General features: G+C 43.5%; 4 protein-coding genes across 6 annotated transcripts in view; 1 reads left to right on the top strand and 3 right to left on the bottom strand.

Annotated features, from left to right (window-relative positions):
• LOC143986899 (uncharacterized) overlaps positions 1-21673 on the top strand; it is a 549767-nt gene that overhangs the window by 226206 nt on the left and 301888 nt on the right. The gene's annotated exons all lie outside the window — the stretch shown is intronic.
• LOC143989561 (uncharacterized) overlaps positions 1-21673 on the bottom strand; it is a 470483-nt gene that overhangs the window by 448274 nt on the left and 536 nt on the right. The gene's annotated exons all lie outside the window — the stretch shown is intronic.
• Positions 3917-9515, bottom strand: LOC143989705 (gastrula zinc finger protein XlCGF66.1-like). 3 transcript variants are annotated; one of them, XM_077489979.1, is made up of 7 exons: positions 9342-9515; positions 7944-8058; positions 7682-7816; positions 7472-7595; positions 7258-7355; positions 6991-7132; positions 3917-5413 (listed from the first exon to the last, which is right to left on the bottom strand). In XM_077489979.1, exons 2-7 carry the CDS (start codon positions 8037-8039, stop codon positions 4755-4757), a joined length of 1254 nt encoding a protein of 417 aa, XP_077346105.1. In that variant the 5' UTR covers positions 8040-8058; positions 9342-9515; the 3' UTR covers positions 3917-4754. The 3 variants fall into 3 exon arrangements, with proteins under 3 accessions (XP_077346105.1, XP_077346104.1, XP_077346103.1); XM_077489978.1 differs by lacking the exon at positions 9342-9515 and having other exon boundaries at positions 3917-5410; positions 7944-8132; XM_077489977.1 differs by lacking the exon at positions 9342-9515 and having other exon boundaries at positions 7944-8116.
• The window catches only part of LOC143989936 (uncharacterized), a 55490-nt gene continuing 45568 nt past the window's right edge, over positions 11752-21673 (bottom strand). Inside the window, exon 8 of the mRNA XM_077490207.1 lies at positions 11752-12745. Coding sequence (XP_077346333.1) covers positions 12055-12745 — 691 coding nt within the window. The 3' untranslated portion in view covers positions 11752-12054. The remainder of the gene's footprint in view (positions 12746-21673) is intronic.

Below are 21673 nucleotides of genomic sequence, written 5' to 3'. Positions count from 1 at the left end.
TCTTGTCTCCACCAGCAGAGAGAAGTTGGGTAGATGCCACACTCCCAATTCTGGAGGCATAATAATGGTCTAGCGCAGGGGTCTTCAAACTACGGCCCTGCAGTTGTTCAGGAACTACAATTCCCATTATGCCTAGTCATGTATGTGAATGTCAGAGTTTTACAATGCCTCATGGGATGTGTAGTTCCGCAACAGCTGGAGAGCCATACTTTGAAGATTCCTGGTCACAAAAAAGGTGGGTTCTCATGTACCTTATATAATGCCCAAGAAATATCATTTGGAAAATACAACTGGGTCATGGCACATCTACATTCCAAATTTGGCACTTAAGATATTCATGCACTATGCAATCTGATTGGCCAATCTCTGTACAACTTGATATTTAGGCAAAATAGGTAATAGGAAGACGCCCTTGAACAATTAATTAAAATTATAGGAAATCAAACAGGCTCTTGCACTAAATCTCATTTATTTAAGATCTAACTGATTGCAGTGTATGGTCACCTTTAAAGATCAAGATCTGAAAATATTAATTTATTAGGTTTAGAAAAACGGAAAACTTTGTAATGCATTGAAAAATTTGGGTAAAAAAATAAATAAATAATTTCAAAGATATATTAGAAGTAATAGGAACGAGATTAGCATCAAAAGGGTTTATTAACTGAGAACACCTACTAATTGCCTAACAAGACACATCCAATGAGATGAAATTAACCAATTTGATTGGGCGTGCGCTATTATCAATGAGAAAACTGCAGTTACCCTAGCACCAGTTGCAGTTTACATATTATTTATGGGTAGTTATTATCGTATTTATTATCGCTATTTGCGCTTCAATGTGCGCCGGTTCGCACGTTTTATTAATGATTTTTCAGGGGCACCAATTAATGTATGAACTGGTGCAGCACCTTCTTCTTAAATTAATTGAATGACCCTCCTTAACCCTACTGGGGCAAAAAAAGTACCCTATACTAATACTTCATTAGTGTGGTAGCGATCAAAGCATTTCTTGAGGCAGAGACCAGATTCCCAGGACAGGATGGACAGAAACAAAAGGTGTAACATCTAATTCCATGTCTGCTATAGACACATCAGCCTTTTTTGGGTGACTTTTGGGTAGAGGTATCAGGGAGGACATCAGGAAAATTCCTCTCATGCAGCTGGCTCACTGCATCTAGATTGGATGTTTGGGCCACAATGTCTTCTGGATACAAAAGGGCCGTGATGATCTCTTCCTGATATTTTAGGAAGGATCCACTTCTTCCTGTTGCTTTGTAAAGTAGAAAAGTGTTGTATACAACCAATTTAAATAAATATACAGACACTTTTTTGCACCAACGTCTGGCTTTGTGGGAACCTAAGTACAAACCCATCATCTGGTCCTTGAAGTCCACCCCTCCCATGTTAAGGTTGTAGTCATGGACACAGAGGGGCTTCTCAATAACACCAGTCGCGTTATAATTTGGACTGTTGTGTCTGTGTGAATGGAAGACAGGATAAAAACATCCCGTTTGTTCCTCCACTTCACTGTAAGCAATTCATTACTTCTTAAGCAGGCTCTCTCCACCTTTATAAGTTGGACATTTACAAGCCATTGGGTGAAGCCCCATGATTAGGTCGCACAGAGCCACGTGTGCCAATCCTGAATTCAAAAACGTGTGTAAAAAGTGTCACGCTTGTATAAAAAAATTTCCACGTACAAGTGGAACGCCTTTCCGAATAGAGGGACACCAAGTCCCAAACAATCTTGCCACTGCTCCCTATGTGGACTGGACACAAGTCCATCTAGTTCACCAATAAAAAATACAAGCCCGTATACACAATCCTTTACCCACAGGTAATCCAAAAATTCCTTCCCGATCCCCTGAGAGGCAATCGGATATTCCCTGGATCAACTTTACCTATATAAATGTTAGTATCTGGGTATATTGTGTATATTTAGGAAAAAATCCAGGCCTTTTTTAAAGCAATCTACTGAGTTGGCCAAAACCACCTCTTAAAGGAATCTATTCCATATTTTCACAGCTTTTAATGTGAAGAAACCTTTCCGTATTTCGAGACAAAATCTCTTTTCTTCTAGACATAAAGAGTGCCCCCTTGTCCTCTGTGATGAACATAAAGTGAATAACTCCCCTGTTGACCTATCACGGAGCTTATACATTTTGACCCCATATCTGGTACGCTTGCTGGGGAGAAACTGAAAGCAAGGCAGCCAGAAAAATTTGTGAGGGAGTCACCTACGCAGAAATATTGTTAAGGCATATACAAGTCTGAAAATTTTTGGTTAAAGTGATTTGCAAGGGGCCGAATTTTGTGGAGCCGATCATATTCAGGGTCACCCGAGGACCCCAGAGTTCACTGTTGCTCAAATGCATTAATTGCATTACATTCTCGTATCTACGCCTGGTCATGGCAGCAGAGAACACAGGCATATGGTCTATGGTCCAATATGGCCGCAACTCATTCTTTTTAGTAATGCTCATGTTGAGGGTTAGGCTCAAAAAAAGTCTTAGGCTGGATTCACATATATGATTCATGACAGGAGAATGTGGGTCATTGGTTCCGATTCAGGTGCAAATTCAGGCCTGATTTGCACCTGAATTGGTGAACAGGGAAGCACCAGACCCCCTGCTGTGAACAGCGGCCACAGTATTTGTGAACCCAGCCTTAAATTTGGAAACCATATTAAGTTTCCATTCAAATGGTCTGGCAAGGTTTGAATTTGGGATTGTGGTGATAAACTGATAAGCATATAAAATAAATTGCTTTGGTCCACAATAGATCTATGCAGATCTTCAGTGAAAAACAGCTGCAAAAAATGTGCTGTTTCCACCTGAATTTTGGGTTGGGCAGTTAATGGGGGAAGTAAGGGTGCTGCAGAATCTGGAGGCTCCCAATCAGGATTTGCAAGTACAGCAGGAAAGGGCATGTGTTCTAATTCTTGGTGGCTGCGGTACACTACTTGTCACTAGCCACCACACAAGCTTAGACTGCACATATAGGACTCGCCACTTCACCAAGTGATACTGCAGTGCTAGTATGTACAGGATCAAAATGTACTAGGCCGCTGGTTCTCACCAGTACACCAAAAGGTAGAAAATCACAAGTATTGGTATTCTGCTGCATACAATCATCATGCGATTGTACCATCAGCAACGTGGGCATGGGGTCGGGTACGCCTAACCTTAGCAGGGGCCACTACGCCATTGTCTGAGCTATCTGTCAGGGTGTCACTGCTCTCTACAGGTATGTGTTCGGAGCCTGATTTTGACAGTGAGGACTCCCCATCACTCTCATCTGTCATGCTCGGAATTCTGTAGACCTCTTCACTAGTGTACCATTCGTTTGAAATTTTGGCCACTAAATTTACAGGTATCTAGTGTGACTCACAGGTAAAAGAGCACCTGGCTGTCAGGGACTGTTTGAACCACTAAAAATAAAATGTACCTTCCAACACTGCGTTGTTTTTGTGTATCAGAAGTGACAGTGATCTACTGACACGCCACTTGTTGGGGGTGCTAAACACAGGTGCTGGAGCTGATCCTGCTAATTATGCATTTTTGTAAACACTAAACTATACTATTGGGGGACGCAAGTATAGTTCTGATCTGATTAAAGAGATTGCTCCATTCAGACACCATACTAGTAATCGAGGTTTATAGTATGTGTGAGTGATAGTGTTACTGGCAATCAAAGGGTTAAATGTAGGGTGGACTTTTTTTTGCACAACTGAATTATATGAACTAATAATTTTTTATGATTTATGGTGTATATGTATGAATTGTGAAATTTAGGGAGACAGTACTGGGATTATATATATATATATATATATATATATATATATATATATATATACATTTTTAAATAGACCTCTAAATGTTTGTGAAATCTTACACCACAGAATGTACTCAGCCAATGAGAGGTAATGACTCAATTTTTATTTTTCTCCTGCTATCAATGGCCAACACGGTACAACACTTCATCCATGTCTTTGGTGATCTCTGATCTCCTTATCAACTGTTTCTTCCATGATGAAGATCAGCCATGAAGTATATCTGAGGTTTAATTGAATTTAATCTTTTGGTTGAGTGGCAGCCAATAGAGGGATTGATGGAGGGGGGTAGCAGATGCCGATCAGTTTGTGAGGTGGATGAGCCTGGCAGCAGCATTCATGATGGACTGAAAAAAGGAATAGCCTATGTAAAGGTAAGCCAATGAGCAGGGAGTTGCAGTAGTCGAGGCGAGAGATGACCAGGGAGTGGATTAGAAGCTTTGTGGTGTCGTTGCTTAGGAAGGGACATATCATGGAAATAATTGCAGAGGTTGAGGTGGCAAGTTGTGGACAGTGAATGGATGTGGGGGCCAAAAGGATAGTTCAGAGTCCAGGATTACGGCTAGCACCCTTGGCATGTGGGGATGGATTGGTAGTTGAACCGTTAATTTTTGACAGAGAAATTAGGGGAAGAGGCAAGTTGGGGAGGAAATTGCATGAGCTCGGTTTTGGGTAGGTTAAGTTTGAGGAAGTGATGTGACATCCAGGCTGATATGTTTGTTAGTAAGTTGGTGATGCTTGAGGAGACTGATGTTGGGAGTTGAGGGGCAAAGAGATATATTTGGGTGTCATCTGCATAGAAACTGTATTGAAAGCCATGGGAGGCAATCAACTGACCCAGGGAGGAGATGTAGCTTGAGAAAAGAAGATCAGGGGATTGCTGATGTACAGAAAGACAGGACTTAATTGAGTAACAATTCCCTCACTCGGGACAGGAATGTGGCTTCTCCCCCGTGTGAGATCTCTGATGTCTGTAAAGAATGTACTTCTGTGAAAAACATTTCCTGCACTCAGGACAGCAATATGGCCTCTCCCCTGTGTGAGATCTCTGATGTCTGTAAAGGCCGGACTTCCTGGAAAAACATTTCCCACACTCAGGACAAGAATACGGCTTCTCACCTATGTGAGATCTCTGATGTCTGCAATAATGGGACTTGTCTGAAAAACATTTCCCACAGTCAGAACAGGAGTACGGTTTTTCCCCTGTGTGAGACCTTTGATGTGTGACCAGATGTGATTTATATATAAAACACTTTCCGCACTCAGAACAGGAAAATGGCTTCTCTCCAGTGTGAGATCTTTTATGTCTATTAAGTTTGGATTTAGAATGGAAACACTTCCCGCACTCAGTACAGGAAAAGCTCTTCTCTGTTGGAAGGACGGCCCCGTCCCGCACAGTCTGAGGTTCCTCAGGATAAGAGGAATACGATGGTCCATCTACACTGTGTGGTGCCGGATGGACATTTGAGGTAGTCGGGTTTTCTCCTGGACTATACTGTGTGATGTCCTCATCTTCTACTTTACAGTCTGGAGACAAAGTGAGACAATCCTCTGAGGTTTTCCTCATCTCCCGTCCATCTACTAAAATAGAAATACAAAGAGTATTACTAGACATGAACAGATTGGTTCCCCTAAAGCAGGACTCCACCCACAGTCGGGCAGATTTGAAACATGTTCTATTTCTAGGTCCATCGGATTTTTTATGTGAAAACCGATTAGATTAGCCCACACACGATTGGATTGTCCGACGGCCTGATTCCGTCAGACCTAGTCTGCTGGAAAGTCTGGTCGTGTGTTGGCGGCATAATAGGTTTTCTTCTAAGATTGTCTGGTATTTGGCTCCATCTATCTTCCCATCAACTCTGACCAGCTTCCCTGTCCCTGCTGAAGAAAAGCATCCCCACACCATGATGCTGCCATCACCATGTTTCACAGTGGGGATGGTGTGTTCAGGGTGATGTGCAGCGTTAGTTTTCCCCCACACATAGCGTTTTACTTCTAGGGCAAAAAGTTAAATTTTGGCCTCATTTGACCAGATCACCTTCTTCCAAGTGTTTGCTGTGTCCCCCACATGGCTTCTCGCAAACTACAAACAGGACTTGTTATGACTTTCTTTCACCAATGTCTTTCTTCTTGTCACTCTTCCATAAAGGGCAGATTTGTGGAGAGCACGACTAATAGTTGTCCTGTGGACAGATTCTCCCCCCTGAGCCGTGGATCTCTGCAGCTCCTCCAGAGTTACCATGGACCTCTTGGTTGCTTCTCTGATGAATGCTCTCCTTGCCCAGCCGGTCAGTTTAGGTGGACGGCCGTGTCTTGGTAGGTTTGTAGTTGTGCCATACTCTTTCCATTTTCGGATGATGGCTTGAACATTGCTCTGTTAGATGTTCAAACTTAGAAGATTTCTTTATTATTTTATTACTAATTAGGTGACTTTTGAAGGCAATTAGCTCCACTAGATTTTAGTTAGGGGTATCAGAGTAAAGGGGACTGAATACAAATGCACACCACACTTTTCACTTATTTATTTGTAAAACATTTTGTAAACTATCATTTTCCTTCCACTTCACAATTATGTGCCAATTTGTGTTGGTCTATCACATAAAATCCCAGTAATATACATTAACGTTTTTGGTTGTAACATGACAAAATGTAGGAAATTTCAAGGCACTGAATGTTTACAAGAGACAAGTTGCAGAGGTCCCACACCGCTGCCTCCCATCTCCTGAGACTGCACTCAGTGACTTGGGTCTGAGACTATACAGACATATCCCTCCACCCGGCACAGCCAGCAGACAACACAACAAGTAATCCTGGGGGGATTGTTCTGTCAGAGATCTTGTCATACCCGGGTATGGGGCAGAAGACCCAAATCACATACCCCAGGTGCCTAGATCTAGTAACATCTATGGGGAAAATGAACATTTTGCTGCCAGCTGATCCCCAGAATCTCCATAAATCCAGTCTAGAGACATAAATTGTGTCGGCAGCACAGAGAAGGAAGATTATCGGAGAGAAATCCAGGAATACAGGACGGGGAACACAGCTCAGGAAAGTGACCAGGGGATTACAGGCTGATATCACCCAGCCCCCGCCCTACTCTGGACCAATCAGTGAGCAGTATGGGCGGAGGAATGTATTTAGTGTTAATGACTCACCTGTGCTGATCTCTGTAGGAGTGTCCTCCTCTATAAATGTCCCCGTTATTCCATCCTCCTCCATAGACTGCTGATCATCCCTCACATACCTCTCTTCTTCTTCTGATTTCACCTCAAATTCTATATCCATTGGATCTCCACTCTAAACCAAGAAAACGAGAGAGAAAATATCATCTGTGAGATAGAAGATTTATTATTGTGACATCACACAAAAAATCCACACATTGTCTCTTTGAATCTATGTGCTATAACCTCCATCCCACCTACCTTGTAACAGTGAGGGATGGTGAGATCTTCCTGTGTGGAATCCCGGGAATACAGAAGACGGGGACATCTCTCTGGTGGGTTCCCATTACTGGATCCATCTGTAGGAAACACACACACTGACTGAATACATTGTTTCTATGTGTTTATCAGATGATGGGGGATCTAGGTGGACCCTCCGTACTGCTCTCTCCTTTACAATAAAGTCTCCTCTTACCCGGTGATGTGAGGGGCGGCTGATTGTCCATCATGACGTCCTTGTAGAGATCCTTGTGTCCTTCTAAATACTCCCACTCCTCCATGGAGAAATAGACAGTGACATCCTGACACCTTATAGGAACCTGACACACACAATGATAGTCACCATCCAGACACATCCCTTGTCTGTTACTGGATAATGTCCCAGAATTCCCAGAATCCTCCTCACCTCTCCTGTCAGCAGCTCCATCATCTTCTTGGTGACTTCTAGAATCTTCTCCATGTTATGTCTCTCAGGTTTTAGGGAGTCACATGGAGGCACTGTGATGGTCATATCATCACCTGACTTCACAAGGGGAAATCTCTGTATTGGAGAACCAATAGGAATATCATGTTAGAATCCCAGAATCCTCCTCACCTCTCCGGTCAGGTCTGTGTTTTATTAATAGAGATAAGAGTGATGTCATGTGACCTCCCAGAATCCTCCTCACCTCTCCGGTCAGCAGGTAGATGATCTCCAGGGTGAGGTTTAGTATCTTCTCAGTCATGTGACTCCGGTCCTCCTCCCTCCTCATTGATGCGGTCATGTGATCTATCTGGGTTTCTCTGTAGATAGATAGCGAAGAATTACCTGGACTGTATTGGTTGTATAATATTAGGATGAGGATATAAGGGGTTAATAGGCAGACTGTCCCCAGGGGGTATAGGAACATGTAGATCACATTAATTCGTGTTTGCTGTGTCTCCTGGAAACCTGTTCTTGGCCTTCTTTGTCCAACAAGTAGAAGTCCCAAAATATTTTTTTTAATATCAGAATTTTTATTTTATTTTTTTGTCCTTTGACTGGAGACTGATATTTTTGTATTAAGCACCAACAGGCCTAAATGCAGAATCAGAAGCTGCAGACTGCACAGGGGGTTCCTGCGCCCAATGGGGGGTCTGAGAGCAGCCCTGATGTCAGTACATTGGAGCTGATGATGGTGAAAGGTATTGATGAGCCAAATGTACCCGGTTTCTGTTCAGTTTCTAAACAGAGGGGCCTGGGATTCTGTTATCTATACTGGACCCTTGTCCAAGATGAGGGTCCAGTATAGAGGTTAATAGGGGATTTCCAGAAAAAAAAACGAAAATTGTGTTGGGTTTCCCCCTATAAATACATACCAGACTCTTATCCTCGATGGGAGTCTGGTATAGATGTTAATGGGGGAATCTCACACAATAGAAAAAAATAACTGTCTGTTGTCCTACCCAAATTCCATACCAGACCCTTATCTGTGAATGCAGATTGGCAGGCAGAAATGGGGAGGGACAAGCATGCGCCCACCCCACTGAACCATGCCAGGCCACATATGGGGAGTGTATCATGCCAAGTACCTTGGGTGGTTACTGGAATCCCCCTTGAAAAGTAAAGGGGTCTCCGATACCTCCCCTCATGTGAATGTGTAAGGGGTACATATACCCCGGGTTACTCATTCAGAAAAAAATAATATAAATGGTAAATAAAGACATCACCCACATTCTATGACTAGTCCTTTATTAATGCTACGGCTATTGCCGAAACGCATCAGCTTTATTGTTTTATTGTCACTCTGATGTACCAATAAACGGCACTTCAAGGATTACACCGTTGCCGGCTCTTCTTACTACAAGTCCTTTATTAATAAAAAAGATTCCCCCAAAGTAAATCCCCCATCACTCATCCAACAATGTAGCCTACATCATTGATAATAAAAGATGGCCACCGAAAAAAAAAACACACATGCTGACTGCCAACATGATCCGTTCCCGGCGACTATTCATTGTGAATGACAGCTCATAGTGACTATGGAGGAAGAGGACGGACATGACGGGGGGTTACTGGGTGTAAATAGAAAATAAGATCTTATTACCTCCTCTGCTGCCTCTTCCAGCAACGTCTCCTCTCTACTTATTCCCACATGGAACTTCATGTCTGTAGCTGACATCACTTCCTGTCTACATTCCATAGAGACTTCCTGTCTGGGTATCAGCAAGATCACCATCTTGTGGAGCCCAGAGGAATTGCAGCTCCAATAAAGCTTTGCAGGAAACATGACAAGTTGTATCTCTCTGATACCAGCAATGGGACATATTTTACCTCACTGACACCGAATGATGGGGCTTATTTTATTTTACTGACACCAATGATGGGGCTTATTTTATCTCACTCAAACCAGCCATGGGGCTTAATTCATCTCATGGATACCAATAATGGAGTTTATTTTATCTCACTGATACCAAATATGGGGTTTAGTTAATCTCACTGACACCAAAGATGGGACCAATTTGATCTCACTGACACTAACATTTTTAGTTTTTTTTAATCTCACGGACACCAATGTTGGATTCCAAGGAAATCATGCCCATGGTGACTTGCTATCTGCAGTGAGATAGTTGATTGATGGAGGAGAAATGACGGGAGAGCTTTCTCTGATAAGATAAAACCAGCTATGATACAGTTCTCACAGTTTGAAATACTGCTGACCACCAGTGGAGGGAGACTCCCCCACATTTATCTGGTTGGACACACACAGGCAGATACAAATCTTTCATACAAACGGATACAATCTAAAGAGTGTTGAGCAGACAAGTGATCCCCACACACTTCAGAGGATCCCCCCAAGCTATCATTCAATCTAGAATCCTGGTGTGATGACTTCTTCCCCCACCCCCGCACACATGATTTAGGGCAGATTGGATGAAGTGTGTGATGCGAGTGGTGTGCCGGGCAGTGATACACACACACATACAGATCCCTGTTTGCCAGATACAATCACTTCCACACACTGACAATACTCTGCATTAGGGAGGAGCTCCATGTCTGAACAGACAATTGGATGAACACTGGCTCCTCCCACATTCTTCTGAACATCGGCATTTGGTGCAGAGGAATGTGTCGGCTTCTGGCTGCCACTGGTTTCTAGGGAAGCAACAGCTGCCTGCCACAGCTGTGTCCTTAGCAACTGCTGACTTCGCCCATTCCCTTATATAGCCACATAGGCAAATGGGTGGGGCATAGATTAGGACATCATCATTTAAATATTACCATATCTGAGCAATGATGGCACCACTATCCCGGCCCCTTCCTTTATATAGCTGATGACAGCTCAGGACGCTATCAGCCAGCGAGTGTTACCATCGGAGATCGCTCCTGTGTGGTGGGTCATAGGGGGTTACTGGGGAGTCAGTGGGCGGTTGGCATCTTTATGGGTGTTTTTTCATCAAGGATATTGAGATTCTTTATTATTATATATTTTTTTTGGTGAATGAGTAGTGGCGATATGTACCCCAAATTCATGCATGTAGGGGAGCCGTTATCTGGACACTTCCAGATTCTTATAAGGTCCCCTGACCCCCACAACCACCAGGCCAGGGTTGTGGGGGTGAGGCCCTTGTCCTCATCAACATGCAGACAAGGTGCTTTACCATGGGGGAACCTTCCTGGCAAGGCACTCCATGTTGAGGGCATTTGACCTGGTATGATTCAGGAGTGGGGGGGGGGGGGGGGGTGCACGCTTGTATCCTCCCTTTCCTGGTCAGCCGGCTGCATGCTCGGATGGAATACATTTTCTGGAGGGGGGCACATACTTTTTTGTGTAAGGTCCTCCTTAATATCCATCTTAGACTCAGAGGGCCTGGTATGTATTCTGGGGGCTCTATACATTTTTTTCATTCTTGCTGTAGGACGGGCTACAGAAAAAGTGACTTTCACAAAGAAAAAATAAATCAGATTAAATTGCCAGAAAAGTACATATCATTGCCAGCTTCGTCTTCTTATTTTTTAAGCAGCACACAGACCGTCCAAAGGTCCCACAAATACATAGAAGAACCTTGGGGGGTCTGTGTGCTGTGTTGGTAATTTTAAGTGTATGAGTATGATCTCAGGTATTTGTATGAAGACATGTCTGATGAAGGAAACTAAGGGGTCTACTTATTATTATTATTCACGATTTATATAGAGAACATTCATTGAATGAATGTGAAATCATTCATCCAGCTGTTACACATTCTGGCCATAATGTAGCAAAGTGATTTCCTATGATAGCCAGCTCCATCTAGTGACCATAATGGGTTATTTTTCCTAAGATAACTCCATTAGTAAAAATAAAACAATACCGCATTATGGCCTCGAGATAAAGCCAAGGAAATCAGTGTATGAAATAAAATACATCCAATATTCATCACAGCCGGGTGAATGCCACTCAAATTCCTTCAACTAATTGAATAAAAAAGCCTCTTAAGTGTTTGTGAAATCTTACACCACAAAATGTACTCAGCCAATGAAAAGTAATGACTCCATTTTAATTTTTCTACTGCTATCAATGGCCGACACGGTACAACACTTCATCCATGTCTTTGGTGATCTCTGATCTCCTTATCAACTGTTTCTTACATGATGAAGATCAGCCATGGAGTATATCTGAGGTGTATATCAGGGTGTGCTTCTTCCCCACATGAGAGCTGTGATGTCCAGCAACAATTATATAGAAGACATTTCCCGCACTCAAGGCACTTATACACCTCGAGGGTTGTGTGGGGTCCCTGATGTACAGGAAGACAGGACTTCAGTGAGGGACAATTCCCTCACTCAGGACAGGAAAGTGGTTTCTTCTCCGTGTGAGATCTCTGATGTTTGTAAAGATCAGACTTCTGTGAAAAACATTTCCCGCACTCAGGGCAGGAATGCGGCTTCTCCCCTGTGTGAGATCTCTGATGTCTGAAAAGATCAGACTTTACTGAAAAACATTTCCCGCACTCAGGACAGGAATGCGGCTTCTCCCCTGTGTGAGATCTCTGATGTCTGGAAAGATCAGACTTCACTGAAAAACATTTCCCACACTCAGGACAGGAATATGGCTTCTCTCCCGTGTGAGATATCTGATGTTTGTAAAGACTGGACTTCACTGAAAAACATTTCCCACACTCGGGACAGGAATACGGCTTCTCCCCTGTGTGAGATCTCTGATGTGTGAAAAGATGGGACTTCACTGAAAAACATTTCCCACACTCAGGACAGGAAAATGGCTTCTCACCGGTGTGAGATCTTTTATGCACATTAAGATTGGAATTAGAATGGAAACACTTCCCACACTCAGTACAGCAGTACGGTTTTTCTCCCGTGTGAAACCTTTGATGTATGACCAGATGTGCTGTTTGTATAAAACATTTATCACACTCAGGACAGGAATACGGCTTCTCCCCTGTATGAGTTCTTTTATGCACAATAAGACCAGATTTAGAATGGAAACACTTCCCGCACTCAGTACAGGAAAAGCTCTTCTCTGTTGGAAGGATGGCCCCGTCCCTCACAGTCTGAGGTTCCTCAGGATAAGAGGAATACGATGGTCCATCTACACTGTGTGGTGCCGGATGGACATTTGAGGTAGTCGGGTTTTCTCCTGGACTATACTGTGTGATGTCCTCATCTTCTACTTTACAGTCTGGAGACAAAGTGAGACAATCCTCTGAGGTTTTCCTCATCTCCCGTCCATCTACTAAAATAGAAATACAAATATTATTACTAGACATGAGCTGATTGGTTCCCCTAAACCAGGACTCTGCCCACATCAAGCAGCTTTGTCTCTGAGGATCTTACAATTCCCCCCTCAAGGTAACTAGTACAGGTCCTTCTCAAAAAATTAGCATATTGTGATAAAGTTCATTATTTTCTGTAATGTACTGATAAACATTAGACTTTCATATATTTTAGATTCATTACACACAACTGAAGTAGTTCAAGCATTTTCTTGTTTTAATATTGATGATTTTGGCATACAGCTCATGAAAACCCCAAATTCCTATCTCAAAAAATTAGCATATCATGAAAAGGTTCTCTAAACAAGCTATTAACCTAATCATCTGAATCAACTAATTAACTCTAAACACCTGCAAAAGATTCCTGAGGCTTTTAAAAACTCCCAGCCTGGTTCATTACTCAAAACCGCAATCATGGGTAAGACTGCCGACCTGACTGCTGTCCAGAAGGCCATCATTGACACCCTCAAGCAAGAGGGTAAGACACAGAAAGAAATTTCTGAACGAATAGGCTGTTCCCAGAGTGCTGTATCAAGGCACCTCAGTGGGAAGTCTGTGGGAAGGAAAAAGTGTGGCAGAAAACGCTGCACAACGAGAAGAGGTGACCGGACTCTGAAGAAGATTGTGGAGAAGGACCGATTCCAGACCTTGGAGGACCTGCGGAAGCAGTGGACTGAGTCTGGATTAGAAACATCCAGAGCCACCGTGAACAGGCGTGTGCAGGAAATGGGCTACAGGTGCCGCATTCCCCAGGTCAAGCCACTTTTGAACCAGAAACAGCGGCAGAAGCGCCTGACCTGGGCTACAGAGAAGCAGCACTGGACTGTTGCTCAGTGGTCCAAAGTACTTTTTTCGGATGAAAGCAAATTTTGCATGTCATTCGGAAATCAAGGTGCCAGAGTCTGGAGGAAGACTGGGGAGAGGGAAATGCCAAAATGCCTGAGGTCCAGTGTCAAGTACCCACAGTCAGTGATGGTCTGGGGTGCCATGTCAGCTGCTGGTGTTGGTCCTCTGTGTTTTATCAAGGGCAGGGTCAATGCAGCTAGCTATCAGGAGATTTTGGAGCACTTCATGCTTCCATCTGCTGAAAAGCTTTATGGAGATGAAGATTTCATTTTTCAGCACGACCTGGCACCTGCTCACAGTGCCAAAACCACTGGTAAATGGTTTACTGACCATGGTATTACTGTGCTCAATTGGCCTGCCAACTCTCCTGACTTGAACCCCATAGAGAATCTGTGGGATATTGGGAAGAGAAAGTTGAGAGACGCAAGACCCAACACTCTGGATGAGCTTAAGGCCGCTATCGAAGCATCCTGGGCCTCCATAACACCTCAGCAGTGCCATAGGCTGGTTGCCTCCATGCCACGCCGCATTGAAGCAGTCATTTCTGCAAAAGGATTCCCGACCAAGTATTGAGTGCATAACTGATCATAATTATTTGAAGGTTGACTTTTTTTGTATTAAAAACACTTTTCTTTTATTGGTCGGATGAAATATGCTAATTTTTTGAGATAGGATTTTTGGGTTTTCAGGAGCTGTATGCCAAAATCATCAATATTAAAACAAGAAAAGGCTTGAACTACTTCAGTTGTGTGTAATGAATCTAAAATATATGAAAGTCTAATGTTTATCAGTACATTACAGAAAATAATGAACTTTATCACAATATGCTAATTTTTTGAGAAGGACCTGTAAATGGGTCCTCTGTAGGGTGGCAACTAATGATTATTTTCATAATTGATTAGTTGGCTGATTATTGTTTCGATTAATCGGCTAATTGGATAAAAACCTCAAAAAAAGGTTGGTGTATAATTGAGTTAATATTCTTGAATATCTATATACAGCGGTAAATATAAATCTCCAGATATATAGTTGGATATTTAATCCACTCTGAGAATAACAGACAGATAGATGTATTATTAGAGGGAGAATCTGCTACATATCAGAATCAGAGATCAACATTATTAAAATCTAAAAAAAAGGTAAAACGCTGTATTGCAGTTTATCAGACAGGAGTGTAATATAATATGATGGATGACAGACTCCCTTGTCATAGACAGGTAGGTGGGTACAAGCTCCCTGCACCTGATGTCACTTATGCTGGCCGAACACAAACTCATTTTTCTTTCAAAAAACATTCATCCAATTTTCTAACCATTAGTGGGTCAAATCGGCGTTCATTTTACACCACAGTGACGGGAAAATTCGAAGGACCAGAACAGAAAACTTTTCTCCATCGAACATATTTTCATATAGTGTATGTGGTTTTTGCTCAGAAATTACTTTCATTTTAAAATTGAATGTTAAAAGCATATGGAATTTTCGAAACTACACTCGTCCATTCTTCGAATGTTAAAAAAATGTCCTTATAAATATTTGTGTGAATATTCTCGTCCAAAAATGGATCTGTGTATGGCCAGCATAGGACATTTAGTAGCAGTGGCATGATTTTTTTTAATCATCTGTTATGATGGGGCTAACAAAACAGGGTTATTACCTGTTAACGCTCTTTTGCAGGAATCTTCTAGGACGGCTTACAGAGAGAGAGGCTCCTCCCACCCAGTACAGGAAACACATTATAAAAGACCGTCTATAGGCCATGGCCCCTCAGTATTTACAAATAACTGAAGGCGCAGATAAAATAATAAACACCTCCATTGGTGCAACCACCTTAGCGTTACATAATTATTCCTATGAAATGAGGAGGGGACTGAGGCCAAAGACGGGATTACTATTTCTCCCAATCGGTGGAAGCCGGAAGCTACTTTAGGCAGGAAAGCAGGGTCAAGAGAAAGGATAATTTTGTCCTGAGATATTATGCAAAGTGGTTCTGCTATTGAAAGGGCTTGAATTTCTCCGGCCCTCCTAGCGGAGACAAGTGCCACTAAAAAGGAGCGTTTTTAAGGTCAAAAGTTTTATGGAGAAGTCTTCCAGTGGCTCACATGGCTCCCTGCAAAGACTCTGTAGTACCATGGATAAGTCCCAATAGGGGAACTTCCTAGATTTGGGAGGCCTTCTTCGACATGTGGCTGTGAGAAACCTTTTGATTAGGGGTTCTTCTACTAGCCTACGATTCAGGAAGCTTGGTAGAGCAGATACCTGTACCCTGAGGGTAATGACTGCAAGGTCTAGGTCTTTACCTGCTTGGAGGAATTCTAGAACTGCAGGCATCATAGTGCCTGAGATTCTGTTGTTGATTATACTTCAAACTTTTTCCAGATATTGTTGTATATAGTATTGGTGGCTTTCCTGCTGCTAAGGATAGTATCTATTACTCTTCCCGACAGCCCCTTCCACTCTAAAAGCTCCCTTTCCGTAGTCAGGCCATCAGAGAGAGATAGTCCACCTGCGGATGATACACTATTTGTTGATGAATGAAGTCTGGCATGGGGGGGGGGGGGAGTCTGCAAGGATCCGTGGTGCTGAGTTTTAACTGTTCTGGGAACCAAGCCCCGCCGAGGCCAAAAGGGCAATTTGAATGACTTTCACCCTTGAGGCTCTTATCTTCCGTAGTATTTTTGATATGAGCGCAAAACGGAGGAAACGTGTTCGTTAGGTCTGTTCCCCAAGGTTGTGATAGGGCATCTAGGCCCATACTGAGACAATCCCTTTGAAAGGAGAAGAACCAGCCCACTTTTACTGTTTACTTTGATCGTAAAGAGGTCTATCTGGGGCATCCCCCATTTTGCCACGATCAGTTAGAACACAGTTTGATTTAAACACCATTCAGTCTGCAACAGAGATTCCCTGCTTAAAGCGTCTGCCAGTGAGTTTAGTTATTCTTTCTGGTACACAGAAGATAGAAGATTTACTTCCATCCATCCCAGAATCTTTTCTGCTATACTCATTAGGCCCGTCGGTCTTGTACTGCCCATTTGTTGATATATCTCACGGTAGTTATATTGTCCGAAAATACTTGTACGTGTTTTCTTATCAGGAAAGGGGCGAAAGCCACTAAGGCCCTGTGTATGGCTTTTAGCTATTTTGCATTGGAAGAGAGGCAGGCTAATTGATTGTTCCAGACCCCTTGTACCATCTGGTTGCCCGTGTAGGCCCCCCATCCTCGACCACTCATATCCGTGGTGACTGTCAGGGGAAGGTGTGGCGACCAAAGACGACCAGCCGAGAGATTTTCTGCATTTAGTCACCACCTGACTGACAGTTTTATTTCCTGAGGGATCGTCAGCCAGCTTCGGAGTGACTCCTTCTTTCCATCCCAGATTGAGAGCATAAAGGACTGCAGAGCTCTCATGTGAAATTGGGCCCATTGAACTCTTGGGATGGCCGCCATCATCAAGAGAATCCTCATCATGTTTTGTATTGAGGTCTTCAACGCTCGCCTCTGTCATGTCATGATTTTTTCTTCCATCAGAAAGATTTTGGATAACGTCCAATTTATTGTGTACCCCAGGAATGTTATCTTTTGGGTAGGGACTAGCTGTGACTTTTCCCAATTCACCAGTCAGGCCAGCTGCTGGAGGTGTACGATGTTCCTGTTCATGTTCTGTTCCACTACTTTGCAAATATTATTAGGCCGTCTAAGTAAGGGAATATTTGATTCTCCTCCACCCTCAGAATTTGCAGCACTTCCACCAGCACTTTGGTAAAAAATGTGCGTTGCTGACGCTAGGCCCAACGGCAGAGAGTTGAATTGGAAGTACAGGGTTCTGAACTTGTTCTTCGAATCAAAAGGTATTACTTGGACTCCATCCGAATCGGGATGTGCAGATATGCGTCCCGAAGATCAAATGAAGCCATGAAAATTTCTGTAGTTAACAACTCCCTGGTGGTGTAAATGGATTTCATCTTGAACCATTTGTATTTGACGAAAGCGTTGACCTGTTTCCGATATAGAATCAGCCAATATTTTCCTGACGGCTTTTTCCTGAGGAAGACGTGGGAATAAAATCCACCCTTCCTTTGATTTGTAGGGATGCAATTAATCACATCCTCCTCGAGCATATTTTGAAGGAGAGAAGACATGGCCACTGCTTTTTCTTGGTAAAAAATCCCTCTGAGGGAAACAGGAATCTTTGGGTTTTATTTGGCTTGTCCAACTTAAACTCCCCTTCATCGAAGTGCGAAGCCGACTCTGAGCTTTCCTCCAGCCCCCGATCAGGGGTTACCTGCCTGATAGAAGGGGTTATTGGCATCGCCCTAGTGCTGATACCGGATGTTCTGGGGACAGGATCTGCCCTGGAATCCTGTGCATGGGGTTTGAATGATTTTAGAGTTTGCATCCATGCATTGAATCCATGATATGTTTGAATAGCGGGGTTGTTTCTTTCTTGACCAGGTTATCAATGCAATCTTGACATATGTCTTTTTTTCCAACCAGAGGGCATTTTTCTATTACATACTGGGCATCTCTTCCTAGAAGCATCTGTCTTGCTTTTTTTTGGGCTCTCGATTTTTATCCTGGGAATAACCAAAGGACAAAACCAAACCAGTATAACTTCAACTGAAGAAAACAACCAGGGGCATAGCAAAAAATTCCTGCCTTAGAATTTTTAACACAAACAACCACCACCAGGACCTGTGATGCTATATGTGACTCAACCTTCAACTAGAGGGCGGTTACACCAATGCACCTACAAAAAGGCCCACACAATCCCCCAGCACCACACCACAGGAGGGTAAGAAAAGAAGGTAGGAGCCCCCTAGGCCCCCTCTTTTCTTACCTTAGGGCCAAAGTCAAGTGATGGTGCCTCCAGACCTACATCCGCAGTCCCCTGCTCTTCCATGTCCACCATCCAGAAAGCACCTCAGCACCATCTTCTGCCAGTGCCCTTTATTTATACTGGAATGGAGGATCCGGGAAAGCGATGTGAATCAGGCACCATCCCTGTGGATAGCGTGCCTGCCTTCCTCGGTACAGGCAGGGTTTCCTCCTGTGGGCGTAACCAAGATGGCTGCCACATGACTTCCGGGGAGTGCATCACTTCCTGCCTATGAGCCAGAAGGGACGTCATCTGCCCGTGCCGAGACGGATTCGGCCACACAAGGATGCCAGCATGGAGACAGGCTTACCGGGCTCCAACATTGGCAAAAATGAAGTGGAAATGACCTGAGAGAAGTGGTCTACCCCCTTCTATGAGAGACCAGCCTGCTGTAAGCACACTACCAACAGGAATGGACTCATCTGAGCACATATCCTCCTGCACCAAGAAGGCACCTTACACTGAAGGTACAACCAACAGCGAGATGAGAGGGGGTCCCTTCTTACACATACATGAGTCCCTAGAGGAAGGACCCAGGATGACCCAAGCCAACCAGCTCCCCAGAAGAACTGCCCCTGTTAGAGAGACCTGGCCACCGTGAGGCCCCTGCTACCTAGAATATAGGCCAGACAAAATAAAAAACAACTTGCTTGAAGTTCCTGTCTGGTCGGAGGAAACACATAACACTGAGGGGCCATGGCCTATAAGTGGTCTTTTATAATGTGTTTCCTGTACTAGGTGGGAGGAGCCTCTCTCTCTGTAAGCCATCGTGAAAGACGACTGGGAAAGAAAATAGTCCTTTACAGTACAAAAACAGCAAATAATCACTACTATAAGGGATTCATTTATACTGTGAAAGTGAAAGTAATATATCTTATATCATATATATATAATAATATATATACCCAGATATAAAAGGTCCAGCTAGTAGTAAATGGGTGCAAAAGAGGTAAGGGTCAGGACTCATAATATTGGTATTCAGTAATCAGTGGAAGATGAAATGATTACATGAGACAAGTTGCAGAGGTCCCACACCGCTGCCTCCCATCTCCTGAGACTGCACTCAGTGACTTGGGTCTGAGACTATACAGACATATCCCTCCACCCGGCACAGCCAGCAGACAACACAACAAGTAATCCTGGGGGGATTGTTCTGTCAGAGATCTTGTCATACCCGGGTATGGGGCAGAAGACCCAAATCACATACCCCAGGTGCCTAGATCTAGTAACATTTATGGTGAAAATGAACATTTTTCTGCCAGCTGATCCCCAGAATCTCCATAAATCCAGTCTAGATACATAAATTGTGTCGGCAGCACAGAGAAGGAAGATTATCCGAGAGAAATCCAGGAATACAGGACGGGGAACACAGCTCAGGAAAGTGACCAGGGGATTACAGGCTGATATCACCCAGCCCCCGCCCTACTCTGGACCAATCAGTGAGCAGTATGGGTGGAGGAATGTATTTAGTGTTAATGACCCACCTGTGCTGATCTCTGTAAGAGTGCCGTCTTCTCGAATTAGCCTCAATATTCCATCCTCCTCCATAGACTGCTGATCATTCCTCACATAAGTCTCCTCTTCTTCTTTCACCTTAACTTTAGAATCTCTCAGGTTTCCACTCTGAATATAGAATAAAAATGACATCAATGGTAACAATGCAGATAATGTACAGATCCTAATGATACTATCAGTGATTGTTCCTCATCTACCTGATGATGGTGAGGGATGGTGTGACCTTCCTGTGTGGAATCCCGGGAATACAGAGGACGGGGACATCTCTCTGGTGGGTTCCTGGTATTTGGTGGCTCCATCATATCCTTGTGTCCTCCTGAAAACTTCTCGATCACTCCATACTCCTCATCCTCCTCTTTATACTCTTCTTCAACAACATTATCATCCCCGAGGTTTCCACTCTGAAAGATATAATAAAACATTAATTGTAACAATCATGCTGTGTATAAATCAGATCTATCGATAATGGTCAATTATCTACCTGATGATGGGGAGGGATGGTGTGATCTTCCTGTGTGGAAGTTTCTGGTGGGTGATCCTCATCATCCTCCTCTTTTATCTCTTCTTTAACTTCAACTTTAGGATCTCTCAGGTTTCCACTCTGAATATATAATAAAAATGACATTGATGGTAACAATGCAGATAATGTACAGATCCTAATGATACTATCAGTGATTGTTCCTCATCTACCTGATGATGGTGGGGGATGGTGTGATCTTCCTGTGTGGAATCCCGGGAATACAGAGGACGGGGACATCTCTCTGGTGGGTTCCCATTACTGGATCCATCTGTAAGAAACACACACACTGACTGAATACATTGTTTCTATGTGTTTATCAGATGATGGGGGATCTAGGTGGAGCCTCCGTACTGCTCTCTCCTTTACAATAAAGTCTCCTCTTACCCGGTGATGTGAGGGGCGGCTGATTGTCCATCATGACGTCCTTGTAGAGATCCTTGTGTCCTTCTAAATACTCCCACTCCTCCATGGAGAAATAGACAGTGACATCCTGACACCTTATAGGAACCTGACACACACAATGATACAGTCACCATCCAGACACATCCCTTGTCTGTTACTGGATAATGTCCCAGAATTCCCAGAATCCTCCTCACCTCTCCTCCATCATCTCTCTGGTGACTTCTAGAATCTTCTTTGTATTTCTCTATTCTATCAGGGAGGGAGGTGGAGGCAATGTGATGGTCATATGATCTCCAGACTTCACAGGAGGAAAACTCTAGATCTGAACACAAAGAGCAAATCAAATGATATTCCCAGAATCCTCCTCACCTCACCATTTTATTAAAGCCAACTTAAGGCTGATGTAGAATTTACCCACACAGGGGAGGGGAAGAAGTCACTTATGGTGACCATAGAGACATGGAAATTCAGCTGGTTCAGCAGGGATCGGTCACATTTCCATCCATGT

The sequence above is a fragment of the Lithobates pipiens genome, unplaced genomic scaffold (genome assembly GCF_037356315.1).
Source record: "Lithobates pipiens isolate NorthernLeopardFrog02 unplaced genomic scaffold, aLitPip1_a1.2 Scaffold_18, whole genome shotgun sequence".
NCBI lineage: Eukaryota > Metazoa > Chordata > Amphibia > Anura > Ranidae > Lithobates > Lithobates pipiens.
This window is presented reverse-complemented; position numbering and strand designations above follow the sequence as displayed.